Source organism: Gadus morhua, chromosome 13, assembly GCF_902167405.1.
Source record: "Gadus morhua chromosome 13, gadMor3.0, whole genome shotgun sequence".
NCBI lineage: Eukaryota > Metazoa > Chordata > Actinopteri > Gadiformes > Gadidae > Gadus > Gadus morhua.
In genome coordinates this window covers 4,762,838-4,787,133 of record NC_044060.1, presented here as the reverse complement: position 1 = coordinate 4,787,133, position 24,296 = coordinate 4,762,838, and the positions used below count along the sequence as shown (strand labels likewise).

At 47.6% G+C, this 24,296-nt stretch overlaps 2 protein-coding genes across 8 annotated transcripts in view; both read right to left on the bottom strand.

Moving 5' to 3' along the window:
• Nucleotides 1-3,692, bottom strand: part of stab1 (stabilin 1) — a 53,021-nt gene extending 49,329 nt beyond the window's left edge. For all 4 annotated transcript variants that reach the window (XR_003979144.1, XM_030374329.1, XM_030374331.1 and 1 more), the window contains exons 1-2: nucleotides 3,571-3,692; nucleotides 2,248-2,335 (exon numbers count right to left, since the gene is read on the bottom strand). Coding sequence is in view for 3 of the 4 variants with exons in the window: in XM_030374329.1 (XP_030230189.1) it covers nucleotides 2,248-2,335; nucleotides 3,571-3,641 (159 nt within the window). In the remaining variant the exon portion in view is untranslated. The remainder of the gene's footprint in view (nucleotides 1-2,247; nucleotides 2,336-3,570) is intronic.
• A 2,532-nt stretch (nucleotides 3,693-6,224) lies between these two features.
• Nucleotides 6,225-23,861, bottom strand: nisch (nischarin). 4 transcript variants are annotated; one of them, XM_030374363.1, is made up of 29 exons: nucleotides 23,481-23,858; nucleotides 23,056-23,139; nucleotides 22,549-22,734; nucleotides 22,334-22,382; nucleotides 21,708-21,865; nucleotides 21,440-21,535; nucleotides 20,871-20,966; nucleotides 20,234-20,395; nucleotides 18,947-19,015; nucleotides 18,027-18,212; nucleotides 16,663-16,791; nucleotides 16,118-16,234; nucleotides 15,934-16,039; nucleotides 15,266-15,342; nucleotides 14,948-15,039; nucleotides 14,458-14,757; nucleotides 13,560-13,846; nucleotides 13,277-13,476; nucleotides 12,752-13,173; nucleotides 12,113-12,276; nucleotides 11,440-11,470; nucleotides 11,155-11,290; nucleotides 10,637-10,787; nucleotides 10,342-10,461; nucleotides 8,856-9,017; nucleotides 8,373-8,524; nucleotides 7,946-8,121; nucleotides 7,393-7,405; nucleotides 6,225-7,200 (listed from the first exon to the last, which is right to left on the bottom strand). In XM_030374363.1, the coding sequence occupies exons 1-29, from the start codon at nucleotides 23,556-23,558 to the stop codon at nucleotides 6,895-6,897; spliced, it is 4,305 nt and encodes a 1,434-aa protein (XP_030230223.1). In that variant the 5' UTR covers nucleotides 23,559-23,858; the 3' UTR covers nucleotides 6,225-6,894. The 4 variants fall into 4 exon arrangements, 2 of the variants coding, with proteins under 2 accessions (XP_030230223.1, XP_030230222.1); XM_030374362.1 differs by lacking the exon at nucleotides 7,393-7,405 and having other exon boundaries at nucleotides 6,225-7,213; XR_003979146.1 differs by lacking the exons at nucleotides 6,225-7,200; nucleotides 7,393-7,405; nucleotides 7,946-8,121; ... (8 more) ...; nucleotides 13,277-13,476; nucleotides 13,560-13,846 and having other exon boundaries at nucleotides 14,718-14,757; nucleotides 15,926-16,039; nucleotides 23,481-23,861.
• Between the last annotated feature and the right edge of the window lie 435 nt (nucleotides 23,862-24,296).

The following is a 24,296-nucleotide window of genomic DNA, read 5'->3' as shown; positions in this document are numbered from 1 at the left end:
TTCCCCCACCCCCCTCCAATCAGAGCATAGATACGATTTTGTTGACCAGCGGACGAGCGCTGGGTGGAGATGTTTGCACATTTCCGAAGCAGGGAGATTCCATACAAAAATAGATGTCTAATCTGTCAGTTTTCCATGTGACCGGCAGCTCAGCTCCGGGAGTACAATCCCTTTCACCACCATGTCGCAGTTCAATCTGGACTTCAGAGAGTCAAAGCCAAAGTTCCTTTCCCCGAATTCTTCTCGACCATGGCCGCGATAACCTCCAGTACGAGACTTTACTTGCTGTGGAAGTACTAGAGATGTCAGACACAGACCTTATGATTCATCATCCGAGGCGCACATAGCTTTTGGCCGTGATATTAGATATTATATTATATAGATACCTATATATTATATTATTATTATTATTATAATATTATATTATATTAAATATATAAGGGGTCCGGGAGTCCGCAAACGGCAACAATCACTTCTCCTCCATGCTGTGGTTCATTTTTATGCGATTGGGCAGCAGCTCATTTGCATTAAAGCTACAGACAGCAGAAACAGCGCATTATGAAGGGACTGAAACAGAGGGGAATAGCGGTAGGCGATAAAAAACAAACAGCTTCAAAATCATGTTTTCTTGAACTCATACACTATGTTTACTTGTTGGGAAAAACACCATAATATGTCTCCTTAAAGTGCCAAGACGCACAACATACACTGAGTGTGTAAGAGGAGTGTGTGGGGGAAGGCTATGCAGAGTCCAGTTGAACTCTGATCGGTAGGGAGCTGGTTCCACCACTGCGGTGCCAGAACAGAGAAGAGTTGTGACTCTGCTGATCGACCTTTGCTTGCTCTCAGCGATGGCGGTACCAGACGTCCTGCTGAGGTAGTTGAGCGGAGCGCTCGAGCTGGGCTGTGTGGTTTTGACCAACGCTTGGAGGTAATAATAATAATAGATAAAATGTATTAGGCAGGGGCAGTTCCACTGACCGCCTTGTAGTCCGGTACCATCCTCTTGGATCTGAGGCGAGCTACTACAGGGAGCCAGTGGAGGTCCCGGAAGAGAGGGGTCACATGGGAGAGATTTGGTAGGTTGAACACGAGGCGTACTGCAGCGTTCCGGAGACGCCGCAAAGGTTTGATCAGCGAGTCATTGAGTCCAGCCTACTCGCAGGGAGGAGGGAGACGGGAGACGACGAGCGCTCGGACCAGGAGCTGAGCTGCCCCCCTCCCGAGTTAGGGCCGGATCCTGCGGACGTTGCGGAGGGCGGATCTGTTGGACCGAGCCAACGCGGGGAAGATCGCGGTGCAGCATAACTGATTGTCCAGTGCCACACCGAGGTTTTTCACGGTTGGTGATGGAGGTACTGTGGTGTTCTCGACAGTGATCATCAGTTAGTCCATCCGGGGGCAATCTTTCTCTGGAATAAGGTGGAGCTCAGTGTTGTTGCGTCAGATGATGGGCAGTCGTCCAAGGGCTGATGTCTGCCAGACATTCTGAGAAGCGTGTTTCAATCAGGGTGTTGTGGGAGGAGGGGTAGCGGTGGGAGATAATAATAACAAAGAAATAATAATAGCCTATATTTTTTTTTTTTTTTTATATTATTTTAATAATATAGCCTTTTATATTATGTTATATTATTATTTATAAACTTTCATTGTAAAAACTGCTTGTAAGCAGTTCAATATCCGAAAAAACATGGGAAAGGCTTTTATTAAGAAAACTGCAGACGCGCGCGTGATCGCGATGAGGAACATGTGGTTGTTTCTCACTTTCGAATTGAGGAAAACATGACAAGTACAGATTCACTCTAAGTGATGAAAAACTGTCAGCTTTGCTGCACATAGCCATATCAGCAATTACACCTGACTTCAGTGCACCTGTTCAAGCCCATAAGAGACATTGCTCCTCCCACTGAGTATATGTCTTTATGTGTGGGTTGTTGGTCAGTCCTGTCTTTGTTTTTACCTGTAGTTTGTCTGAGTGAATTTGACTGTTTGTTTGAGTTGTGTACTGTTGTGTTGATGGATTATTTAAAGAGACAGGTACCACCTCAGCTTTTTGTTCCGAGTTCTTCAGAGCTGAGGTGGAAGGGGAGTTTGTGTGTGTGTGTGTGTGTGTGTGTGTGTGTGTGTGTGTGTGTGTGTGTGTGTGTGTGTGTCTGTGTGTGTGTGTGTGTGTGTGTGTGTGTGTGTGTGTGTGTGTGTGTGTGTGTGTGTGTGTGTGTGTGTGTGTGTGTGTGTGTGTGTGTGTACCTGCTGTTTTGAAGCTCCTACACACAGTAGTACCAGCAGAATGACAGAGTTTTCTCCCGCCGTATTGAAGAACACCATCCTGACAGCCCTGCGTCAAACATCACACCAACACCACACCGACATCATCGCAATATAACACCAACAACAAACTGACATCACCTTAAATTCCAACTGATTTCACATTTACGTCACACTAACTACACACCAACATCCCACTAACTTCAAGCTAACTTCACGCTTACTTCAAACCATCATCACACTAACTTCACATTAACTTCACGCTTACTTCAAACGAACATCACACTAACTTAACATTAACATCACACCAACCTCACGCTAACTTCAACCAACTTCACACTTACTTTACATTAACATCGTAACAACATCCCACACTCTTCCCGCTCACTTTACATTAACCTCCTTCCAACGTCAAACTAACTTCATATTAACACGTCAACACCATCGCTCTAAATTCTACGACCTTACAGATACAGCATGGATGTATAGTGCTGCTGCATAACTGACACACGTCTGATTGTCTATACTATAGCAAGAGAGATCAACTGAAGTCCATCCTGTATAGCCGGTGATGCTGCATCACTGCACAGGATGGACTTCAGTTGATCTCTCTTGCTATAGTTTTTCATAATAACCACAGTTTTTTAAAATGTTATAGTTAAGTGATATAGTTATAGTTTACTGTTTCCTGGCGGTTAAAAGGTTGATCAGTAGCAAATGAACAATGTTAATACTATGTAATGTATAAATGAGGAGTAAACAAGCGATGTTACAACTATATAATATATCAGAAGTAAACTGAAAATATTACTACTATATCGTATATTTATATATCAGTAGACTAACGATGTTACTACTTTATAACATATATATCAGTAATAAACTAACGTTACTACTATAGAATATATTTATATCAGTAAACAAACAATGTTACTTCTATGCAGTATATTAGTAGTAAAGTAACGATTCAAATACAGACTTTATAACATATATATCAATAGTAAACCAATTATATATCTACAATATAGCATATACTACTATTTAATATGGTAAATATATACCTAATATCTAAAATATATATTTACCTCTATATTAGAAGGAAATATATATTTACAATATATTACATATGAGTGGTAAACTAAGCATGCACTACTATATAACTATACTATATAAATTATAGTTGTTATAGTTGTTACATATATACTATATACTATTTTGTGTATAGAACTATAAGGTATTGTATATACTTTTATTATCTAATACTATATACTATGTATACGATGCATACTGTATATAAAAACTAACCAGACGACAGCAGACCAATCCAGGAAGCACTCTCCCCTCTCCTCTTCTGAGACTGGTACGACTGAACACATGACATACACACCTCCCTCTGCCTTAGCCCCTCCCCTCTGCCTTAGCCCCTCCCCTCTCCATTAGCAACTCCTTTAGCCCCTCCCCTCTCCATTAGCAACTCCTTCAGCCCCTCCCCTCTCCATTAGCAACTCCTTTAGCCCCTCCCCTCTCCATTAGCAACTCCTTTAGCCCCTCCCCTCTCCATTAGCAACTCCTTTAGCCCCTCCCCTCTCCATTAGCAACTCCTTTAGCCCCTCCCCTCTCCATTAGCAACACCTTTAGCACCTCCCCTCTCCATTAGAAACTCCTTTAGCTCCCCCCCTCCCCATTAGCAACTCCTTTAGCACCTCCCCTCTCCGTTAGCAACTCCTTTAGCACCTCCCCTCTCCTCTAACACCTCCCCTAGCACCTCCTCTTTCCATTTGCGCCTCCATGAGCAGCACCTCCTCGAGCACCTCCCTTTAAAGAAAGACAGAAAGACAGACAGACAGACAGACAGACAGACAGAAAGACAGACAGACACAACAACATATGCTACAACTCTGCCTCTCTGAATGTCGTCAAAAAGTCAAGGAGAAAGATAGAGAGAGAGAGAGTGAGAGGACTATGAGAGAGGTAAAGTAGAAGAGAGGGAGAGTGGGGGAGACAGAGAGAGAGGTATGAGAGAGATAAAGCAAGAGAGAGAGAGAGAGAGAGAGAGAGAGAGAGAGAGAGAGAGAGAGAGAGAGAGAGAGAGAGAGAGAGAGAGAGAGAGAGAGAGAGAGAGAGAGAGAGAGAGAGAGAGAGTGGGGGAGAGACAGAGAGAACGAGTGATTAACAGCTTTCCAAGACTGGATTCTTCTCCTGCCAGGAAGGAAGGGTGTGGTTCATCTTTTGCAATGGCAGGCCTGCGATTGAACGGATATGCCCGTTCAGTTGACCACTATCTTTCAATCTCTTTTCTCCTGTCTCTCCTCCTCTCTCCTCCTCGCTCTCCCTCCCTCTCTCTCTCTCTCCTCCACTCTCTCTCCTCCCTTTCTCCTCCTCCCCTCTCTCTCTCTCTCTCTCTCTCTCTCTCTCTCTCTCTCTCTCTCTCTCTCTCTCTCTCTCTCTCTCTCTCTCTCTCCCTCCTCCTCCTCTCTCTCTCTCTCTCTCCCTCTCTCCTCCTCCTCTCTCTCTCTCTCTCTCTCTCTCTCTCTCTCTCTCTCTCTCTCTCTCTCTCTCTCTCTCTAGACAATGCCTGAGGGAAAGAGGAGGGGACGTCACGCTTAACTGAAAACAACAACTAATCTCAACACGAGTTTGCAGATTAGTCTGGCTCCAAGGCCGGGGAACGGAGCCTCCAACCCTGAAAGGAACTTTGGATAAAAGAGTCGTTCGATGGCTGTCAACCTGAGGCCCAGTGTGAAATGATTGGTTAGGATCATTGGGCCCAGTGCCTTGCACCTACTGAATATTGAGCAACACAGGCATTAGCACCTTGAGCAGAGGTTAACCTACTGGTTAAGGAGTTGGACCTGTGACCGAAGGGTGGCCGGTCGCATCCCAAACGGTACACAAAAAATCTGGACGGGAGGAGGGGGGGGAGAGTAGTTGTGCAGCACCCTCCTATGTCGTCATCCACAGATGATGTGCCCTCGGGCAAGGCACCTGAAACCCGCACCTGTGCTGCACTGGGGCGGCCCACTGCTCCGGGTGGGCCGGTGTGGATGTGTTCACTGGCTCCCGGATGGGTCAGAAGCAGAGAAAGAATCGCCCCCAAAAAGGGACAATAAAGGATAACTTGAGTTAACCCCCGGAGTGGTAGTGCCTTGCTCTACACTGAACTACACAGGGATTAGCACCTTTCACCCTGGAGTATAAGTGCCTCGCTATTGCCCTCTCTGTCTCTGGACGATGCCAGGCTGACACAGCAGATCCAGGGGGAAGCAGCCTTCAATTGGCTGACGAGGCCAGGAGGGATCCAATGGGAGGTCAGAGCGGTTTTGCTGACAACCCACTCCGTTTGTCTGTTCAATCTCCAAGGACAGGATGCCTTGCAGGGCAAACAAGAAGCAAACAGGAAGTGGTTTCCTGTTTTGGAGAAAGAGCAGCAATGTGTTCTGCTGGCAGTGGGGAATCCAAAGAAACGCAGACCACGCATTATACTGGTTCTACTGGGAAGACTGGTTGAAACTGGTGCAAGACTGGTTAAAACTGGTAAGATGTTGTCGTTCTTCTTGTTGACCGATTTATACAATTTCTCCTGGTTTAGACTGGTTTGCACTGGTTATTCTGCTTATACGCGTCAGACACCCACGATAAACAGGTTCTAGGTCGGACTGGTTTATATTGGTTTTTGCTGGTTGGTGCGACTGGTTTGAGCAGATATACGTTTAAACGTTTTGAGACCCACGCTGCAAAATATACTGGTTGTTACTGGGTATACTGGTTGTATTGGTGTGATAGGTTAGACTGGATGTAAGACACTCACTAATGGTTGTACTGGCAGTATAACCAGTAGAGTGTCTTCTGCTGGTTATACTGGGAGCTGACCAGTTCAAGTCTAATTGAATAAAGTTAAACCCTTAACATCAGAAAATGCCGGCTTAACAGACACTGAATAAAATACCAAAGACACCAACACCAGTTAACTGATAATTTATTATAAAATAAGTTAAAAAATCATCGTTGGGCTGGAAATCCACATTGCAAACAATAATATTAATAATAACAAATTATTTTGTATCCACAGAAATATTCCTTAAGACCATTATTTTATGAAAGTTGCACACACAGACACACGCACTGTTTACGTTTCAGAATAAGTCCAAGTTAAAAACACAGTCCGTCTTTCTGTCTTCTGCAGATTCTGTTGGCTCGTGCAGCTGTCAATCAGGGTCGCTTTCATCGTCGATGCATTGTTTAAGGTCACGGCCACAGCTCGACACAGCCAATCAATGTTGAGACACAGCCCCACAGCCAGTGAGCAGCCAGTCAAATCCTGGTGAACAAATGTACAGCCAGTAGAATCCTGGTGAACCAATGAACAGCCAGTTGAATCCTGGGGAACCAATGAACAGCCAGTAGAATCATGGGGAACAAATGAACAGCCAGTAGAATCCTGGGGAACCAATGAACAGCCAGTAGAATCCTGGGGAACCAATGAACAGCCAATAGAATCCTGGGGAACCAATGCGCAGTCAGTAGAATCCTGGGGAACCAATGGGCAGCCAGTAAAATCCTGTGAGCCAATCATCAGCCAGTATAATCCTGGGGAGCCAATCAGGAACTAGTATAATCCTGGGGAGCCAATCAGCCGGTGAGCTCCAGCGGCAGCTCGCGGCTGCACAGCGCCTCCCACTGGCGGGCCAGCAGTGCCACCAGACGCTCCCGGCTGTCGGCCGCCGGCACGAAGATACACCATGTGACCTCCTGGGCCCCGCCCCCGGCCCCGCCCCCGGGGCTAGGCCCCTCCCCCCGGCTGAAGTGGTCCACGTGGAGCGGGGGAAGCAGGTCGGGTCCGGGCAGCTCGTCCAGGACCAGGGTCAGGGCCTGGGGGTACGTCTGGTACCCCAGCAACACCCGCTCCACGTCCCGTATCCTGCGGGCCTCGCGCACCTGGTAGCGCTCCCTGGTGGACGGTAATATATATTAAATATCATTATATTAAACATTATTAGTATTATTATATTAAATATTCATAATATATTACACCTGGTAGCGCTCCCTGGTGGACGGTTATATATATTAAATATCATTATATTAAACATTATTAGTATTATTATATTAAATATTCATAATATATTACACCTGGTAGCGCTCCCTGGTGGACAGTAATGACCATTAAATACCATCATATAAAACATTATTATTATTATTATTTTAAATATTCATATTATATAACACATGGTAGCGCTCCCTGGTGGATAGTATTATACTATTTAATATCATTATTATATTAAACATTAGTAGCAGTAGTAATAGTAGTAGTAGTAGTAGTAATATATTAATATTATTATTATTATTTTATTAAATATCATTATTATTTTATTAAATATTATTATAATTATTATTTTACACCACACAGCGCTCAGTGTTGGACAGCATAATAGCATTATTAAATTTAATATTATCATTATTCAACATTAGAAATACATAACTATATTCTATACTAGAAATGTTATAATAAATATTACCAAATACTTTAGTGCTCTGGGATGGACAATATTATTATATTATTTATACAATACTTGCCTTGTAAAATAAAGGTTTGCCAAGTATAAATATATTATAAATATTATTGTTGTTTTCTAATCTTTTATGTGATTGGTTGTTGGCGTTAGAGAGCTAGTCAAGGTCTGACCTGCAGGGCGGTTCCTTGGCGAAGTCAGGCAGGGGATAACTGACATAGTCCTCGTCCAATAGGAAGATGTGGGAGGCGGTCAGAACCAGGGTCCGGGGGTGGAGCCACGGCGCGGGGGTGGAGCCATGGTCTTGATAGGCGTGGCCTGTTCTTTCTGGAAGATCTGAAACCTGGACCTGTATAGAAGAAAAAATTATCCAAGTAAACAGGAAGTATGTCAGGGTAAACAGGAAGTATGTCAGAGTAAACAGGAAGCATGTCAGAGTAAACAGGAAGTATGTCAGTTTACAGGAAGTGTATCAGAGTTAGCAGGAAATGTGTGAGAGTTAACAGGCGGTGTATCAGAGGTAACAGGAAGTGTTTCAGAGGTAACAGGAAGTGTTTGAGAGTTAACAGGAAGTTTGTCAGAGTTAGCAGGAAGCCAGACCTGGAACACCAAGAGGTAGAGCAGTATGTTGAAGGAGGAGGCGGGGCTCTTCCGGTCGGCTACTATGAAGGTCAGGTCGCCCATCTCGTCCTCGTTGGGGTAGATGAACCTCACCCTGCTGCTGTGGACCAGCTCGTAGTTCTGCATTTTACCTGCAGGGGGAGACACACCGTCCAGTCCGGTCTGAGGGGGCTTTCAGACAAGAAACATACGTCTGTTTTGAAGGCACCATTGATCGTCTCCCCCAGGGTCCAGTTGTGTGTGTCTCGGTCCGTCGTCCAAGCTGCTGCTGCTGCTGCTGCTGCTGCTGCTGCTACTGCTACTGCTACTGCTACTACTACTAACTACGATCCGTATCGCCATGTTGGGGGAACATGAGTGGAACCCAGGAAATCAACCAAGACCTGCTGATCCGGATCCAGAACGGGGGGTGGTGAACTGGGTGGTGCACCTGAGGTGGTGCTGGTGAACTGGGTGGGGTACCTGAGGTGGTGCTGGTGAACTGGGTGTAGAAGTCCTGCTCCACCGGCTCCGGGTCTGGCCGGGTCCGGTCCAGGCTGAGGGCTGACATCAGCTCCTTCAGGAAGTGGGACGTCCCGTAGCTGTCCCTGCTCACACAACACACCACCTGGCACGCACTGCCTCCTACACACACACACACACACACACATCACACGCACACACACACACACACACATCAGAGACACACACACACACACACACACACACACACACACACACACACATCAGAGACACACACACACACACACACACACACACACATCAGAGACACACACACAAACACACACACACACACACACACACACACACACATCAGACACACACACACACACACACACACACATCAGAGACACACACACACACATCAGAGACACACACACACACATCAGAGACACACACACACACACACATCAGAGACACACACACACACACACACATCAGAGACACACACACACACACACACACACACACACACACACACACACACACACACACACACACACACACACACACACACACACACACACACACACACACACACACACACACACACACACACACACGTCGTTCCCGAACGTGAACGACAAGAACTGGTTCCCCAAAACAAGAAGAACTGGTTCTTTGATTCTTTTTTTTTAACATAAACCAAAAATATGGTCACGTAAATAAAATATACAAACGAACAGAGCATCGTCTCCCTGCGACTTATATTGATTGAGTCTACAACGTTCTCAAGATTCAGCCAATGAGAGGTAGCAATGGTGTTGCAATGGCACCTGGGTAAACAAATGATAAGGCGGTGCCGTCGAATATGCGCGCTTTCTCTGTCTGACGTATCTTGGGTCATACCATTCGACGTGGGGCCACTCATATATCCCCCTACATTTTTTCGAAAATAGACTTGACCTCCATCTGTTAACGCATTTCCCAATCCCAGGAGTCTTTGCTCCATTCTACGTCAATTTAAGAACAAACAAAGAAATTAAACTGCAGTTCGTATTTTTTATTTATGACCATGAAAGTTCTGTAATGCCTGAACAATGAAGAATTAAATGTAAAGTAAGGGGCAGACACCAAATGACGTAACGAACGAATCAAAACGAACGAATCAAATAAACAAATCGTTATAGTGAACCGAACTGAAAGAACTAGTTCCCGGAAAAGAATCATTTTGCCCATCCCTAACACACACACACACACACACACACACACACACACACACACACACACACACACACACACACACACACACACACACACACACACACACACACACACACACACACACACACACACACACACACACACACAAATCTGTCTAATTATATCTGAGGCCTTCTAGTTGTATAACTGCGGCCATTTTGGCAGAGTTGTGTTTTTATGGATCTGTGCATTCAAACAAGCGTTTGAATGAAACTTTTGCATGGATTTTTCTGAACATGCTGACCTATGAGGCGGAAGTACTGGTCGAACAGGCCCACGTTGACGGACAGCAGGTCGGACAGGCTGATGGACAGACAGACACACAGACACAGCTCCGGGTCACTCTGGTCCGCTATGTCCCATTCTAAAGAGAGAGAGAGACGGGCAGGCAGAGAGAGAGACGGGCAGGCAGAGAGAGAGACAGACGAGTAGGGAGGAGACAGAAAGGCCGACATTTTATTCCCGAACTTTTAAGAATGTACCTGTGATCATGTGATCAAACATGTGTGGTTTAGACCAATTAGAGAGACGCATCTCACCAGACGAAAGGCTAAGCGAGGAGGCGGAGTCTTCCAAAAGGAAGTAGATGGCTTTGTTGGACAGCAGCAGACAGGAAGTCACCTCAGTCTCCGGAGATATGTAGAAGATAACAGACAGCCATAAAACCTGTCTCACCTCCTCACCTTCCCACTGTAAATACACACAAACACATAACGTATTGGCTGGGATATACATTAAATATCCTGGACTAGGGAACGGCTTGGCGATCTATATACATCTATAAATATCAATATCTATACATACATATCTATGTATCTATATATAAATATATACAGAAGTTGTGCAGCCGCGAGCTGCCACTAGAGGTCACTGGCTGATTGGCTCCCCAGGATTATACTTGTTGCTGATTGGCTCCCCAGAATTAGATCCATCCATCCATCCATCCATCCATCCATCCATCCATCTATAGAGATAGATATATATCTTGATTTCTACATCTATATTAATGTACAGCCGATTTGATCAAGCGATCTGAGGTGTTGCTATGGGAACCCACCTGAGCTATGCAGCTCTTGAAGAGCGTCTGCAGCGCCGGGCCAGGTAGCCCAGCCAGGAGCGCCTGTCCTGGGGAGAGGCCGGCGAGCAGGTGGGCTGGGGGCTGGTTCTCCTCCGTCAGCCTCTGGAGCTCAGAGCTGGCGGGGAGGGGGGTGGGGGGGAGGAGGGGCTCAGTTATGGCTCTCCATGACGAGGCGATAAGTCATCACCCAGATCTATTCAGTACGTCTCCATACAGGCCCAGTCTGGGGTGGGGGGGGGGGGTGGGGGGGTGGGGGGGGCTCACCTGGGACGGTCCACAGCGGTCTGGGCAGCGTCTGGACGGAGAACCAGGAGTTAAGTTGCAGTGCAGTGTAGGTTAGTATTCTTTAGTATCGTGTAGTGTAGTTAAGTATTCTGTAGTATAGTTTAGGTGCAGTATAGTGTAGTATTCTTTAGTATAGTGTAGTTGTAGCATAGTATAGTATAGTGTAGTTTTCTGTAGTAAAGTATAGTGTAGTATGCTGTAGTATAGTATAGTGTAGCATTCTGTGGTATACTGTAGTATAGTATAGTGTAGTACTGTCTAGTATAGTATAGTGTAGTATAGTCTAGTGTGGTGTAGTATTGTGTAGTGCAGCATTCTGTAGTATAGTGTAGTATTGTCTAGTATAGTATAGTGTATTATTGTCTAGTGTAGTATAGTGTAGTATTCTGTAGTATAGTATCGGTGTAGTATAGTGTAGTATAGCATTCTGTAGTATAGTATAGTATTGTATAGTGTAATATTGTGTAGTATAGTGTAGTATAGTGTAGTATTGTATAGTGTAGTATTGTGTAGTATTGTGTAGGATAGTGTAATGTAGTATTGTATAGTGTAGTATAGTGCAGTATAGTGTAGTATTGTGTAGTATAGTGTAGTGCAGTATTGTGTAGTATAGTGTAGTATAGTATAGTGCAGTATAGTGTATTACTGGTACCTGGCTGCGGGGCGGGGGGTCTGACCAGAGCCAGGGTCCTCAGACCCTCCAGAGAGGCTGTCCTGGCTCCCAGCTCCCCCAGGAAGGAGAGCCTGTCTTGGGCTAGAGGGAACACCATGCCCAGCCTCCAGCCGCCCAGCACCACCTCCACCACATGGCCAGCCCTGAAGCACACAGTGGGTACACTGGTTACAGCTTAACAATAACCAGCCAGTCAACCAGTCAACCCACACATCAACAGTCAACCCACCAGCCACCACTCAACCAATCAGTCACCTGTCAACAAACCAGTCAACCACTCAACCAGTTGACCAACAACAGTCAACCAACAAGTCAAAGCACTTAACGAACCAACCAGTCAACCAGTCAACCAATCAACCAACCAGTCAACCTCTCAACAAGTCAACAGTCGACCAACCAGTCAACCACTCAATCAATCAACCAGTCAGCCAACCAACCAACCAGTTGAGCAACAAGTCAACAGTCGACCAACAAGTCAACCACTCAACCAACCAGTCAACTACTCAACCACTCAATCAATCAACCAGTCAGCCAACCAACCCACCAGTTGACCAACCAGTCCACAGTCAACCAACCCCCCCCCCCACCAGCCGTGCACCAGTCATCCTCTGCAGGGACCTGTGTTTGTGTTGGGGTCCGTCCGGGCGGTGTCGAGGCAGGAGGACAACGGCGCCCAGAGGCACCCGGGTCACCCTGCTCCAGGAGGAGGAGGAGGAGGAGGACGAGGAGGAGGAGGAGGACGAGGAGGACGAGGTGCTGCTCCTCGTCAGGGACGCCAGAGCGCTGAAGTCCACCTTCACCACACACAGGTGTCGGGGGGTGAGGAAGAGGAGGGCGGGGGTCCTGGAGGGAGCCTCCCCCTGGTTCAGGATGTCTGTCAGGAGGGGGGCGGGGCAGGGGGAGGAGCCAGAGGCAGGGAGGAGCAGGTGGGCGAGGTACCCTCCTCCGCGCACCTCCTGCTGCTCCCAGGGGCTGAGGAGCGACCACAGCAGCTGAGGATTCTGGGTAGTGTGTGGCGTCACCTCAGAGCTGACAGGAAGCTGTAGGGCAGAGACAAAAGCATATCGGAAGCAGAAAGAAATGTATCGCTCTTCTCAAGACCGGCAGAACGGGCGGGGCTACGCAGTCTAGGTTTTGGTCTACCTTGGCCTGGATCAGGGCTGAGAGGGGCGTGTCCTGGGGGGCGGGGCAGATGAACCAGAGCTGGGTCGGTCCGGACCGGACCCCCAGGGTGACCCATGGCTCCGGGAGCAGGGAGGAGAACACCACCTCCTCGAAGGGCAGCAGGAACTCCTTCTGCAGACCGGACACCAGCTCCTCCACACCGGGGCGCGCCTCCTGGTCTGGAACGAAGGGAGAGGCGCGGTCACTTCCTGCTGGGTTTCCATGGTTACGTGGGCCTGTGCATGTCGGACCGTGTTTGTACCTGCGTTGTGATTGGCCCAGGGGCTGTCAGCTGACAAGGAGAAGAGACCCAGGTGCTGGTCAGTGAACACCAGGCACCCCACCTTCTGCTGCATCTCCTTCCGCTCCTCCTCCTCCTCCTTCTCCTCGTTCACCTCCTCCTTCTTCCCCTTCTCCTCCTCCTCCACCTCCACCCAGAAGCACCACCTCACGTCTCTGGCTCTGGGCTGCGTCTCCGCGGGGCTCAGGGGGGAGCAGGACTCCCCCAGACCCATCTCAAAGTACCCGTCCCTGGAGCAGGGGCTGGACCTGGGAGGGGAACACCTCATCCAATCAGGAGCCTTCCTCAAGGAGAACAGCTCATCCAATCAGGAGCCTTCCTCAAGGAAAACAGCTCATCCAATCAGGAGCCTTCCTCAAGGAGGAGTACAGCTCATCCAATCAGGAGCCTTCCTCAAGGAGGAGAACACCTCATCCAATCAGGAGCCTTCCTCAAGGAGGAGAACACCTCATCCAATCAGGAGCCTTCCTCGAGGAGGAGAAAACCTCATCCCAGGAGACCAGGTTAGGAGCTCCCGCTACTAATTTGGTCTACTAATCCTGGTCCAACCAGAGCTGGTCTTACCAGAACTGGTCTAACTAGACCTTGTTTAACTAGAACTGGTCTGACTAGAATTGGTTTACCTAGACCTGGTCCCAAACTAACTTACCTTATATTAAACTTCAGTGGACTGTGAGTGACAGTTAACTAGTTGAACTTACTTCACTACGTTAGTAGACCTAACTAGTCTAGGGAGCTCGTTACGTCAAGCTAACCACACCCGACTATAAAACTTGACCCAACTAGTTAACGAGTGAAGTCTGGCAAGACTTCACTCGTTAACTAGTCCACTCCAGTAAGACTGATTCTGATTGGTTACCTGGGGCACCCAGCAGGAGGCAACACATCATCTCTGTGCTCAGATGTCAGCTCCCCCTGCACCTCCTCTTGCTGCACCTCCTCTTGCTGCCCCTCCTCTTGCTGCACCTCCTGCACCACCTCCTCCTCCACCTCCTGCTGCTCCTCCTCCTGCTGGCTCAAGGCCAAGGCCAGGCAGAGGGACAGCTGGGTAATGAAGTCTTTGTTGGAGGAGAGGGAGAGGAGGGGGGAGGAGAGGCAGAGGAGAGGGGAGGGGAGGGAGAAGGAGGAGCTCCTGGAGGAGTCTTCAGGTTGAGGAATTCTGTCAGAGAGGAGGAACCGTAAACACAATTATTATTATTACACACACACACACACACACACACACACACACACACACACACACACACACACACACACACACACACACACACACACACACACACACACACACACACACACACACACACACACACACACACACGATAGGTGTACTATCAACGTCCCCCCACCTGGCTGCATCTGTAGCTCCGCCTCCAGGACTGCAGCACGGAGCCGTGGGATTGGACGCGAGGGGAGACGGACAGACAGCGGAGGGCGGGATCTGGGTGGAAGGAGAGCCAATCAGCATGAGACTGATGGATTGAATTAAAAGATGGAGGAAATGTATGGCTGGACTATAACAAGCAAAGTCTGCAGACTGCAGTTAGTGGGCACGGTGTACCAGCCATGTACGCATGAACCACATCAGAACCCTAAAGTATGAAAGCTATGCTAACCCTTAACCGCTAACAGCTAACAGCTAACAGCTAATAGCTTGCGTCACCCACCTGTGAGGGGAGGAGGGAGGAGGCATCGGGGCAGACGAGGCGTGGGCAAACTACTTCTTCTTCTCTGCTCCTCACTTCTAAAAAGGAAACATGAAGCAACTGTGTCTTGGCGGCGCTGGCTGTGGTTCTTTCATCACACAGAACCACGCAATGATTCAACAGCCATGTCGTGTAGTGTGATGCAGCAATACATTTCATCATCATCAGCTCATCAACACACAAAGCTGAAGCTTACTTAGTCATAAGAACAGTGTGCTAAGAAGAGTGATGTAAGTGTAAGCCTTAAGAAGGAGTACTGTAAGCCTTAAGAAGTGTACTGTTAGCCTTAAGAAGAGTACAGTTAGCCTTAAGAAGAGTACAGTTAGCCTTAAGAAGAGTACAGTTAGCCTTAAGAAGAGTACTGTTAGCCATAATAAGAAGAGTACTGTTAGCCTAAGAAGAGTACTGTTAGCCATAAAAACAGTGTGGTAGGAAGAGCACTGTTAGCCATAAGAGAGGTACTGTTAGCTATAAGAACAATGTGGTAGGAAGAGTACTGTTAGCCATAAGAAGAGTACTGTTAGACATAAGAACAGTGTGGTAGGAAGAATACTGTTAGCCATATGAAGGATGCTGTTAGCCATAAGAAGAGTACTGTTAGCCGTAGGAAGAGGTACATACATCGTTACCTTGGCTAGAACAGTAGGCCTTCTGGAGAGAGGGGGGAGAGGAGGGGGAGGAGGAGACGGCTGGAGGAGCAGCAGATAAAGGAGAGAGGCTGGGCTCTCCCGCCACCTGAGGAGGAGAAGGAGGAGCGGTGAGAGAGGGGAAGGAGCAGCAGCAGGAGGAGGTGGCGTCTGAGGGGGGACCTACCCTCTTGTCTCCGCCGCTGTGGAGTTTGTCTTTGGTTTCCTTGGCCTTCTGGATGGCCTTCAGCACCTCCACCGTGTCCACCTCCTGCTGAGAGGGGGCCGTGCCGTCCAGGCACACCTGAACACAGGTGAAGAGCAACTTAACCTCAGGGAAGGGAGAGGGGAAGGAGAGAGGGTAGGGGAGGTAGAGTGTGAGGAGGAAGGGTGTGAGGAGGAAGGAGGTAGGGTGTGAGGAGGAAGGAGGTAGGGAGTGAGGAGGTCGGGGATGAGGAGGTAGGGAGTGAGGAGGTAGCGTTTGAGGAGGTAGGGATTGAGGAGGTAGGGTATACAGTGTAAGGAGGTAGGGAGTGAGGAGGTAGGGAGTGAGGAGGTAAAGAGTGAGGAAGTAGGGAGTGAGGAAGTAGGGCGCGCGGAGGTAGGGAGTGAGGAGGTAGTGCATGAGTAGGTATGGAGTGAGGATGTAGGGTTTGAGGATTTGGGAGTGAGGAGGTAGGGAGTTAGGAGGTAGGGGGTGAGGAGGTATGGAGTGAGGAGGCAGGGCTGTACCTCTGCGGCGCGGTCCCAGAACAGAGCCAGGGTCCGGGTGCGGTAGTCCGGGGAGCAGCAGAGGGGGTTGTGGGTCAGCGACAGCCTCTCCAGACACGGTAGGCCCGCTACACTGCGCACCTCCTGCAGCTACACACGCACACACACACACACACACACACACACGCACACGCACACGCACACGCACACACACACACACACACACACACACACACACTTAAAAATACAGCTTTGCACAATGGGTGATTCCTTAATGACAGCCACACAGCAGCGCCTGTTGCTTATTCCACTTCCACTAATATCTTGGCGTTCCGTACCCTGTGCTAGCCTGTTGAAGCCATGCATGTGGTTGTCCAGGTAGTAGCGTTAGCTTGCTAACCTGTGCTATCAGGTTGAGGCTGAGGTCCAGGTTGACCAGAGAGTAGCGTCAGCAGTGTTAGCATGCTAACCTACGCTATCAGGTTGGGGCTGAGGTCCAGGTTGACCAGGGGGTAGCTTTAGCAGTGTTAGCGTGCTACCTGTGCTATCAGGTCGTGGCTGAGATCCAGTTGACCAGGGAGTAGCGTTAGCGAGCTAACCTGTGCTATCAGGTTGTGGCTGAGGTCCAGTTGACCAGGGAGTAGCGCTAGCGTGCTAACCTGTGCTATCAGGTCGTGGCTGAGATCCAGTTGACCAGGGAGTAGCGTTAGCGAGCTAACCTGTGCTATCAGGTTGTGGCTGAGGTCCAGTTGACCAGGGAGTAGCGTTAGCGTGCTAACCTGTGCTATCAGGTTGTGGCTGAGGTCCAGTTGACCAGGGAGTAGCGTTAGCGTGCTAACCTGTGCTATCAGGTTGTGGCTGAGGTCCAGTTGACCAGGGAGTAGCGTTAGCGAGCTAACCTGTGCTATCAGGTTGTGGCTGAGGTCCAGTTGACCAGGGAGTAGCGTTAGCGAGCTAACCTGTGCTATCAGGTTGTGGCTGAGGTCCAGGTTGACCAGGGAGTAGCGTTAGCGTGCTAACCTTTGCTATCAGGTTGTGGCTGAGGTCCAGGTTGACCAGGGAGTAGCGTTAGCATGCTAACCTGTGCTATCAGGTTGTGGCTGAGGTCCAGGTTGACCAGGGAGTAGCGTTAGCGTGCTAACCTGTGCTATCAGGTTGTGGCTGAGGTCCAGTTGACCAGGGAGTAGCGCTAGCGTGCTAACCTGTGCTATCAGGTTGTGGCTGAGGTCCAGGTTGACCAGGGAGTAGCGTTAGCGTGCTAACCTGTGCTATCAGGTTGTGGCTGAGGTCCAGGTTGACCAGGGAGTAGCGTTAGCGTGCTAACCTGTGCTATCAGGTTGTGGCTGAGGTCCAGGTTGACCAGGGAGTAGCGTTAGCATGCTAACCTGTGCTATCAGGTTGTGGCTGAGGTCCAGGTTGACCAGGGAGTACAGCTTGTTGAGGCCAGAAAGCGTCTCCAGGCGGTTGCCGGCCAGGTTGAGGGTCTGGATGTTCCCCAGGCGGGTGTGGGCCGACTGGAGGACCTCCAGGGAGTTGTAGGACAGGTCCAGGTGGATCAGGTTGTACAGGTACTGGAAACAAACACACAAACCAACCCGTTACTGGTGTAGTCACTGGTTTATCTGGTAAATGACCTGATTTCACTGTCACTGATTTATCTGGTAAATGACCCGATTTCTCTGCTATATTAACTGGTTTATCTGGTAAAAGACCTGATTTCACTGCTCTATGAACTGGTTTATCTGGTAAAAGACCTGATTTCACTGCTCTATGAACTGGTTTATCTGGTAAATGACCCGATTTATTTGCTATATTAACTGGTTTATCTGGTAAAAGACCTGTTTCACTGCTCTATGAACTGGTTTATCTGTTAAATTACCTGATTTCACTGCTATGTTAACTGGTTAAATCTGATAACTGACCTGGTTTCACTGCTATGTTAACTGGTTTATCGGGTAAATGACCTGATTTCTCTGCTATATTAACTGGTTTATCGGGTAAATGACCTGATTTATCTGCTATATTAACTGGTTTATCTGGTAAAAGACCTGATTTCACTGCTCTATGAACTGGTTTATCTGGTAAAAGACCTGATTTCACTGCTCTATGAACTGGTTTATCTGGTAAATGACCCGATTTATTTGCTATATTAACTGGTTTATCTGGTAAAAGACCTGTTTCACTGCTCTATGAACTGGTTTATCTGTTAAATGACCTGATTTCACTGCTATGTTAACTGGTTAAATCTGATAACTGACCTGGTTTCACTGCTATGTTAACTGGTTTATTAACACTAGCTGGTTACCTGGAGGTGGTCTACTGACTGCAGCTGGTTGTGACTCAAGTCCAGAAACTCCACTTCTGGAACCAGTTTCTGTAGAGCACGGAAAACAGAACCACCAGGGCCAACTAGTCAGGGTTGTGTACAGTGTTATACACAGTTTTATAGTGTGGTACGGTTAGTTATAGTTATGGTAGATACTAGGCTGGTAATGGTTTAGTTAGTTGTAGTTATGGTAGCTAGTATGGTGGTAGTGGTATATTTAGTTTTAGTTTGATAGCTAGAAGGGTAGTAGTGGTATAGTTAGCTGTAGTACTGGTTGTTGCTAGGGTGGTTGTGGTAGTTAGTTGTAGTTATGCTAGGTACTCACCACAGAGGCTTCTATCTCTGTAATGGTGTTGGGATAGTTAGTAGGGTGGTGGTGGTAGTAGTCAGTGGTAGTTAGGTAGTCACCATGGAGGCGTCTATCTCTGTGATGGTGTTGTGTTAGTTAGTTAGTACGGTGGTAGTTAGTGGTAGTTAGGTACTCACCACGGAGGCGTCTATCTCTGTGATGGTGTTGTGTTAGTTAGTTAGTAGGGTGGTAGTTAGTGGTAGTTAGGTACTCACCACGGAGGCGTCTATCTCTGTGATGGTGTTGTGTTAGTTAGTTAGGAGGGTGGTAGTTAGTGGTAGTTAGGTACTCACCACGGAGGCGTCTATCTCTGTGATGGTGTTGTGTTAGTTAGTTAGGAGGGTGGTAGTTAGTGGTAGTTAGGTACTCACCACGGAGGCGTCTATCTCTGTGATGGTGTTGTGTTAGTTAGTTAGGAGGGTGGTAGTTAGTGGTAGTTAGGTACTCACCACGGAGGCGTCTATCTCTGTGATGGTGTTGTGTTAGTTAGTTAGTAGAGTGGTAGTTAGTGGTAGTTAGGTACTCACCATGGAGGCGTCTATCTCTGTGATGGTGTTGTGTTAGTTAGTTAGGAGGGTGGTAGTTAGTGGTAGTTAGGTACTCACCACGGAGGCGTCTATCTCTGTGATGGTGTTGTGTTAGTTAGTTAGGAGGGTGGTAGTTAGTGGTAGTTAGGTACTCACCATGGAGGCGTCTATCTCTGTGATGGTGTTGTGTTAGTTAGTTAGGAGGGTGGTAGTTAGTGGTAGTTAGGTACTCACCATGGAGGCGTCTATCTCTGTGATGGTGTTGTGTTAGTTAGTTAGGAGGGTGGTAGTTAGTGGTAGTTAGGTACTCACCACGGAGGCGTCTATCTCTGTGATGGTGTTGTGTTAGTTAGTTAGTAGGGTGGTAGTTAGTGGTAGTTAGGTACTCACCACGGAGGCGTCTATCTCTGTGATGGTGTTGTGGCTTAAGTCCAGGGTGGTCAGTTTGCTCCACAGAGGAATGACGGCCGTCACATGTGACCCAGGCCCCGCCCCTTCTGCTGACTCCGCCTCCCACTGGGGAAACTCACTGGCCTCCGGAGCCAGGATGGCCTACAACACATCATGTGACATCATCTGGTTACAGTAGGGCTGCTCGATTATGGAAAAAAATCATAATCACGATTACTTTGGTCAATATTGAAATCACGATCATTCAAACGATTATTTTTGAGGTTGAAAACATGACGCATTTATTCAGCGTGTCTCTCCCAAAAAACACTAGTTAACTGAGAACTTTTATATTCCGCCTTAGAAAAAATACACAAAATGGTCTGATAGAAAATCTGAAATAATGTACCGATATTTATCCAGCTGTTCTGGGAAAATAATAAAAAAAAAAAAAAAAATCGAAAAACTTGATTATATTAGTTTTGTGATCGTTGGACGCTAAAATTGAAATCAAAATTCGATTAATCGCCCAGCCCTAGGTTACAGGCCATAACTATGACATCATCATCATCATCATCATCATCATCATCATCATCCTCATCATCATCGTCCCGCTGTGACCCCGCCCGGGCCGTACCATCATTGAGGGGGTGGTGTGGTGGACGCTGCAGGTGACCAGGGTCCTTCGGAGGCTGGGGAGACCCTGGATCTGCTGGGAGGAGCACTCACTCACCTGTCAATCACACGGTTACACTTTTAATCACACATCACCTGTCATTCACACAGTTGTACTGTCAATCACAAATCACCTTTCAATCATACGCTAATGCTGTCATCACACATCACCTGACAATCATGTTTATACTGTCAATCACACATCAGTGATCACCTGTCAATCATACATCACACGTCAATCACCTGTCAATCACATTTATACTGTCAATCACACATCACCTGACAGTCACGTTAATACTGTCAATCACGCATCACCTGTCAGTCACGTTAAAACTCAAGCATACATCATCTGTCAGTCACTTAAGTATTGTCTATCACACATCACCTGTCAGTCACGTTTATACTGTCAATCACACATCACCTGTCAATCATGTTAATACTGTCAATCACACATCACCTGTCAATAACAAATGAACCATGTCAATCACACATCACCCGTCATAGAGTAAGCAGGCCAGAGGTCAAACTAACCTCTGCATGCAGCAGTGATTTGAAGATGGACAGGTCAAAGGTCAAGCTACTCTCCTGGATGTTGCTGGTTCCTATTGGTCCCTGCGTTCCCTGGATCTGGACCAATCACACCACACCAAAATTAAAAAAATCTGCTTGACATTATTATTACTACAAATTTTAAGATGCTGTAGGTAAGATTTAGTTTTAGATGTGCAGATATCTAAATCTATAGACGGACCCAGATATATATCTATCTCTTTATATAGATGTAGATCCAGGTGAGTACCTTGAGGTAGCGCAGCCTGCAGGTGAAGTCCAGGATGTGGGCCAGGTGTGTGTGGAGCTCCGGTCCGCTGGGGGTGGACAGGTGCAGCTGCTCCCAGACCGAGTGCAGCTGGAGCGGACGCAGACAGTACACCTGACCCCCCGCCAGCAGGTCCTCACCTGGAGACACAGACAGGTGGAGAGAGGCAGACAGTAAGCACACAGACATGTAGAGAGGTTAACAGTTAGCACACAGACAGGTAGAGAGGTTTACAGTTAGCACAGAGACAGGTAGAGAGAGAAGTGTAGACAGATAGAGACAGACAGGCAGAGAGAGACATGTAGACATAACAAGTAGAGAGACAGACAGGTAGAGAGACTGAAAGTTAGAACAGAGACAGGTAGAGGGACAGGTAGAGAGGTTTACAGTTAGCACACAGACAGGTAGAGAGGTTAACAGTTAGCACACAGACAGGTAGAGAGGTTTACAGTTAGCACAGAGACAGGTAGAGAGAGAAGTGTAGACAGATAGAGACAGACAGGCAGAGAGAGACATGTAGACATAACAAGTAGAGAGACAGACAGGTAGTCAGACAAGTAGAGAGACTTTGACTATGGCGGGAGGTTAAAGGTCAACAGGAAGCCTACCTCTGTGAAACAGCGCCTCAGCCAACGCCGCTGCGACCCCACTCCTCTCCTGACAGACAGACAGGCAGACAGACGGGTAGACAGACCGACAGGAGGTAAGTACCTGGTAGACGTTGTGAACTGTGACCCATAACATGTAGCTGTCCTTCATCACACAGACAGACAGACAGACAGACAGACAGACAGACAGACAGACAGACAGACAGACGTCTTACATAGAGGTCAAAGTGCAGGAAGGAGGCGAGGGGGGGGGGCGTGGCGGAGCTGAGGAGGCGCAGGAAGAGCGTCTGCAGGTAGACCTCCAGCTCCCTCCTCCTCCTCTCCACCAGGCCCGGAGAGTTCTTCCCCAGCATCTTCTTAGGGGGGAGGAGCTGCTTGTCCACCTGCCAATCAGCACTCAGCTGCAACAGAGACACCATCATGCATAAATAATACTGCTGCTAGGCTAAGGGGAGCTAACAGTCATACTGCTGCTAAGGGGAGCCAACAGTCATACTGCTAGAGTCCTGGTGGTTACCATGGTACCATGTGAACCAGAAACCCCATCATACCACCGCTAGGGGGCGCTGGAACCGTGATCTTTAGTTTAAGTGGAATCGGTTCCACTATAATATAATTATACATAGTCTATAATATGATCCATAGTTTGTTATTTATCCAACATACAACATAGCAGATGGATGTATATTATTACAGAGAGGACATAGTGTATGCATATGTACCTTCTCGTGCAGCTCGTGGAAGTCGCTGTAGCGGTGTTTGACGGTCCACCGGTGCGCCCCGTCGGTCACCTGGATGACGTACACCTGGACATACACAGTACGGTCACCGGTTGCTCTTCAGCCTCAGAGATAATAAACATCATTTTAATATATTCAAAGAAATTATTAATAATGTCATGTTTCATATTTATGATTATGGGCTGCTGCTGATACAGAAAGGGATACGTGTCTCGTTATCGTCTGGGACACCGTGTCCTTATAGGGGCGAGTAGATAACAGCTTAATAAGCACATTTAAAGTCAAGAGAAAGTAAGGAGACACCAGAGACAGCCCGTCCGCGTCTCCCCTGCGCATGCGCTGCTGTCATGTGAATGCATGCGATAACATGGATGTTATAGTGATGGATGTTATAGTGATGTAATTACAGTGTAGTTCTCCACCAGCTCCGAGCCCAGGATACAAACACTCCTCCTCCGCTCCTCGGACGCTCCGGCCGCCTCCATCTGCCCCTCGGTCTCCTCCCAGTACCACTTCCTCGATCTGCTGTCCAGCACCTCCTCGATCTCCTCACAACACCTCCTTGACCTCGATTTCCTCCCTGCTCCTCCTCGTTCTTCTTGATCTCCTCCCAACACCTCCTCGATCTCCTCCGCTAGCTCCTCTAGTCTCCCTACCAATACCCGCTAGGGTTCGTTTCGTTGTTTAACGTTGGATTAGTTTGAGGTGGGCTCCTGCTCTAGGAGGTTGTGGGTTCCATCTCCTCTGCAGCCATCTTTGTTGTGATGCGATCAGCCGCTGACTTATTCAAACGTCTCCAAACTTTATTGACACGACATCGCTACTATATGGAGTATTTTTATAATCGATTTATAACCGATAGATAAACCAATTTTTTGAAGAAAAAGTGGGATGAATTTATATGCTTAAGTGAATATTTGATAGTTTCCTGAAACAACAATGACATAATCTCTAGAATATTGTGTACATATTGTTTCGGTCAGTTATCCGTCGTTCCGTTATCATAATGGGGATTATAATCCTGTTTATAGTTTGCCGAGCAATACATTATTTATAAAACGATGCTTTTGTTCTGTCGGGATAAAATAAAATGTAATTGCGATTTATCAAATTTGTATTTTTAAGGTTTAATCAGGGAAGGACCATCTCAATGGCTCAACACCGCCACCTTGAGGCGAGAGGAAGAAACGCATCTTCAGTTTCGAGAATTTATCCTCGTTACC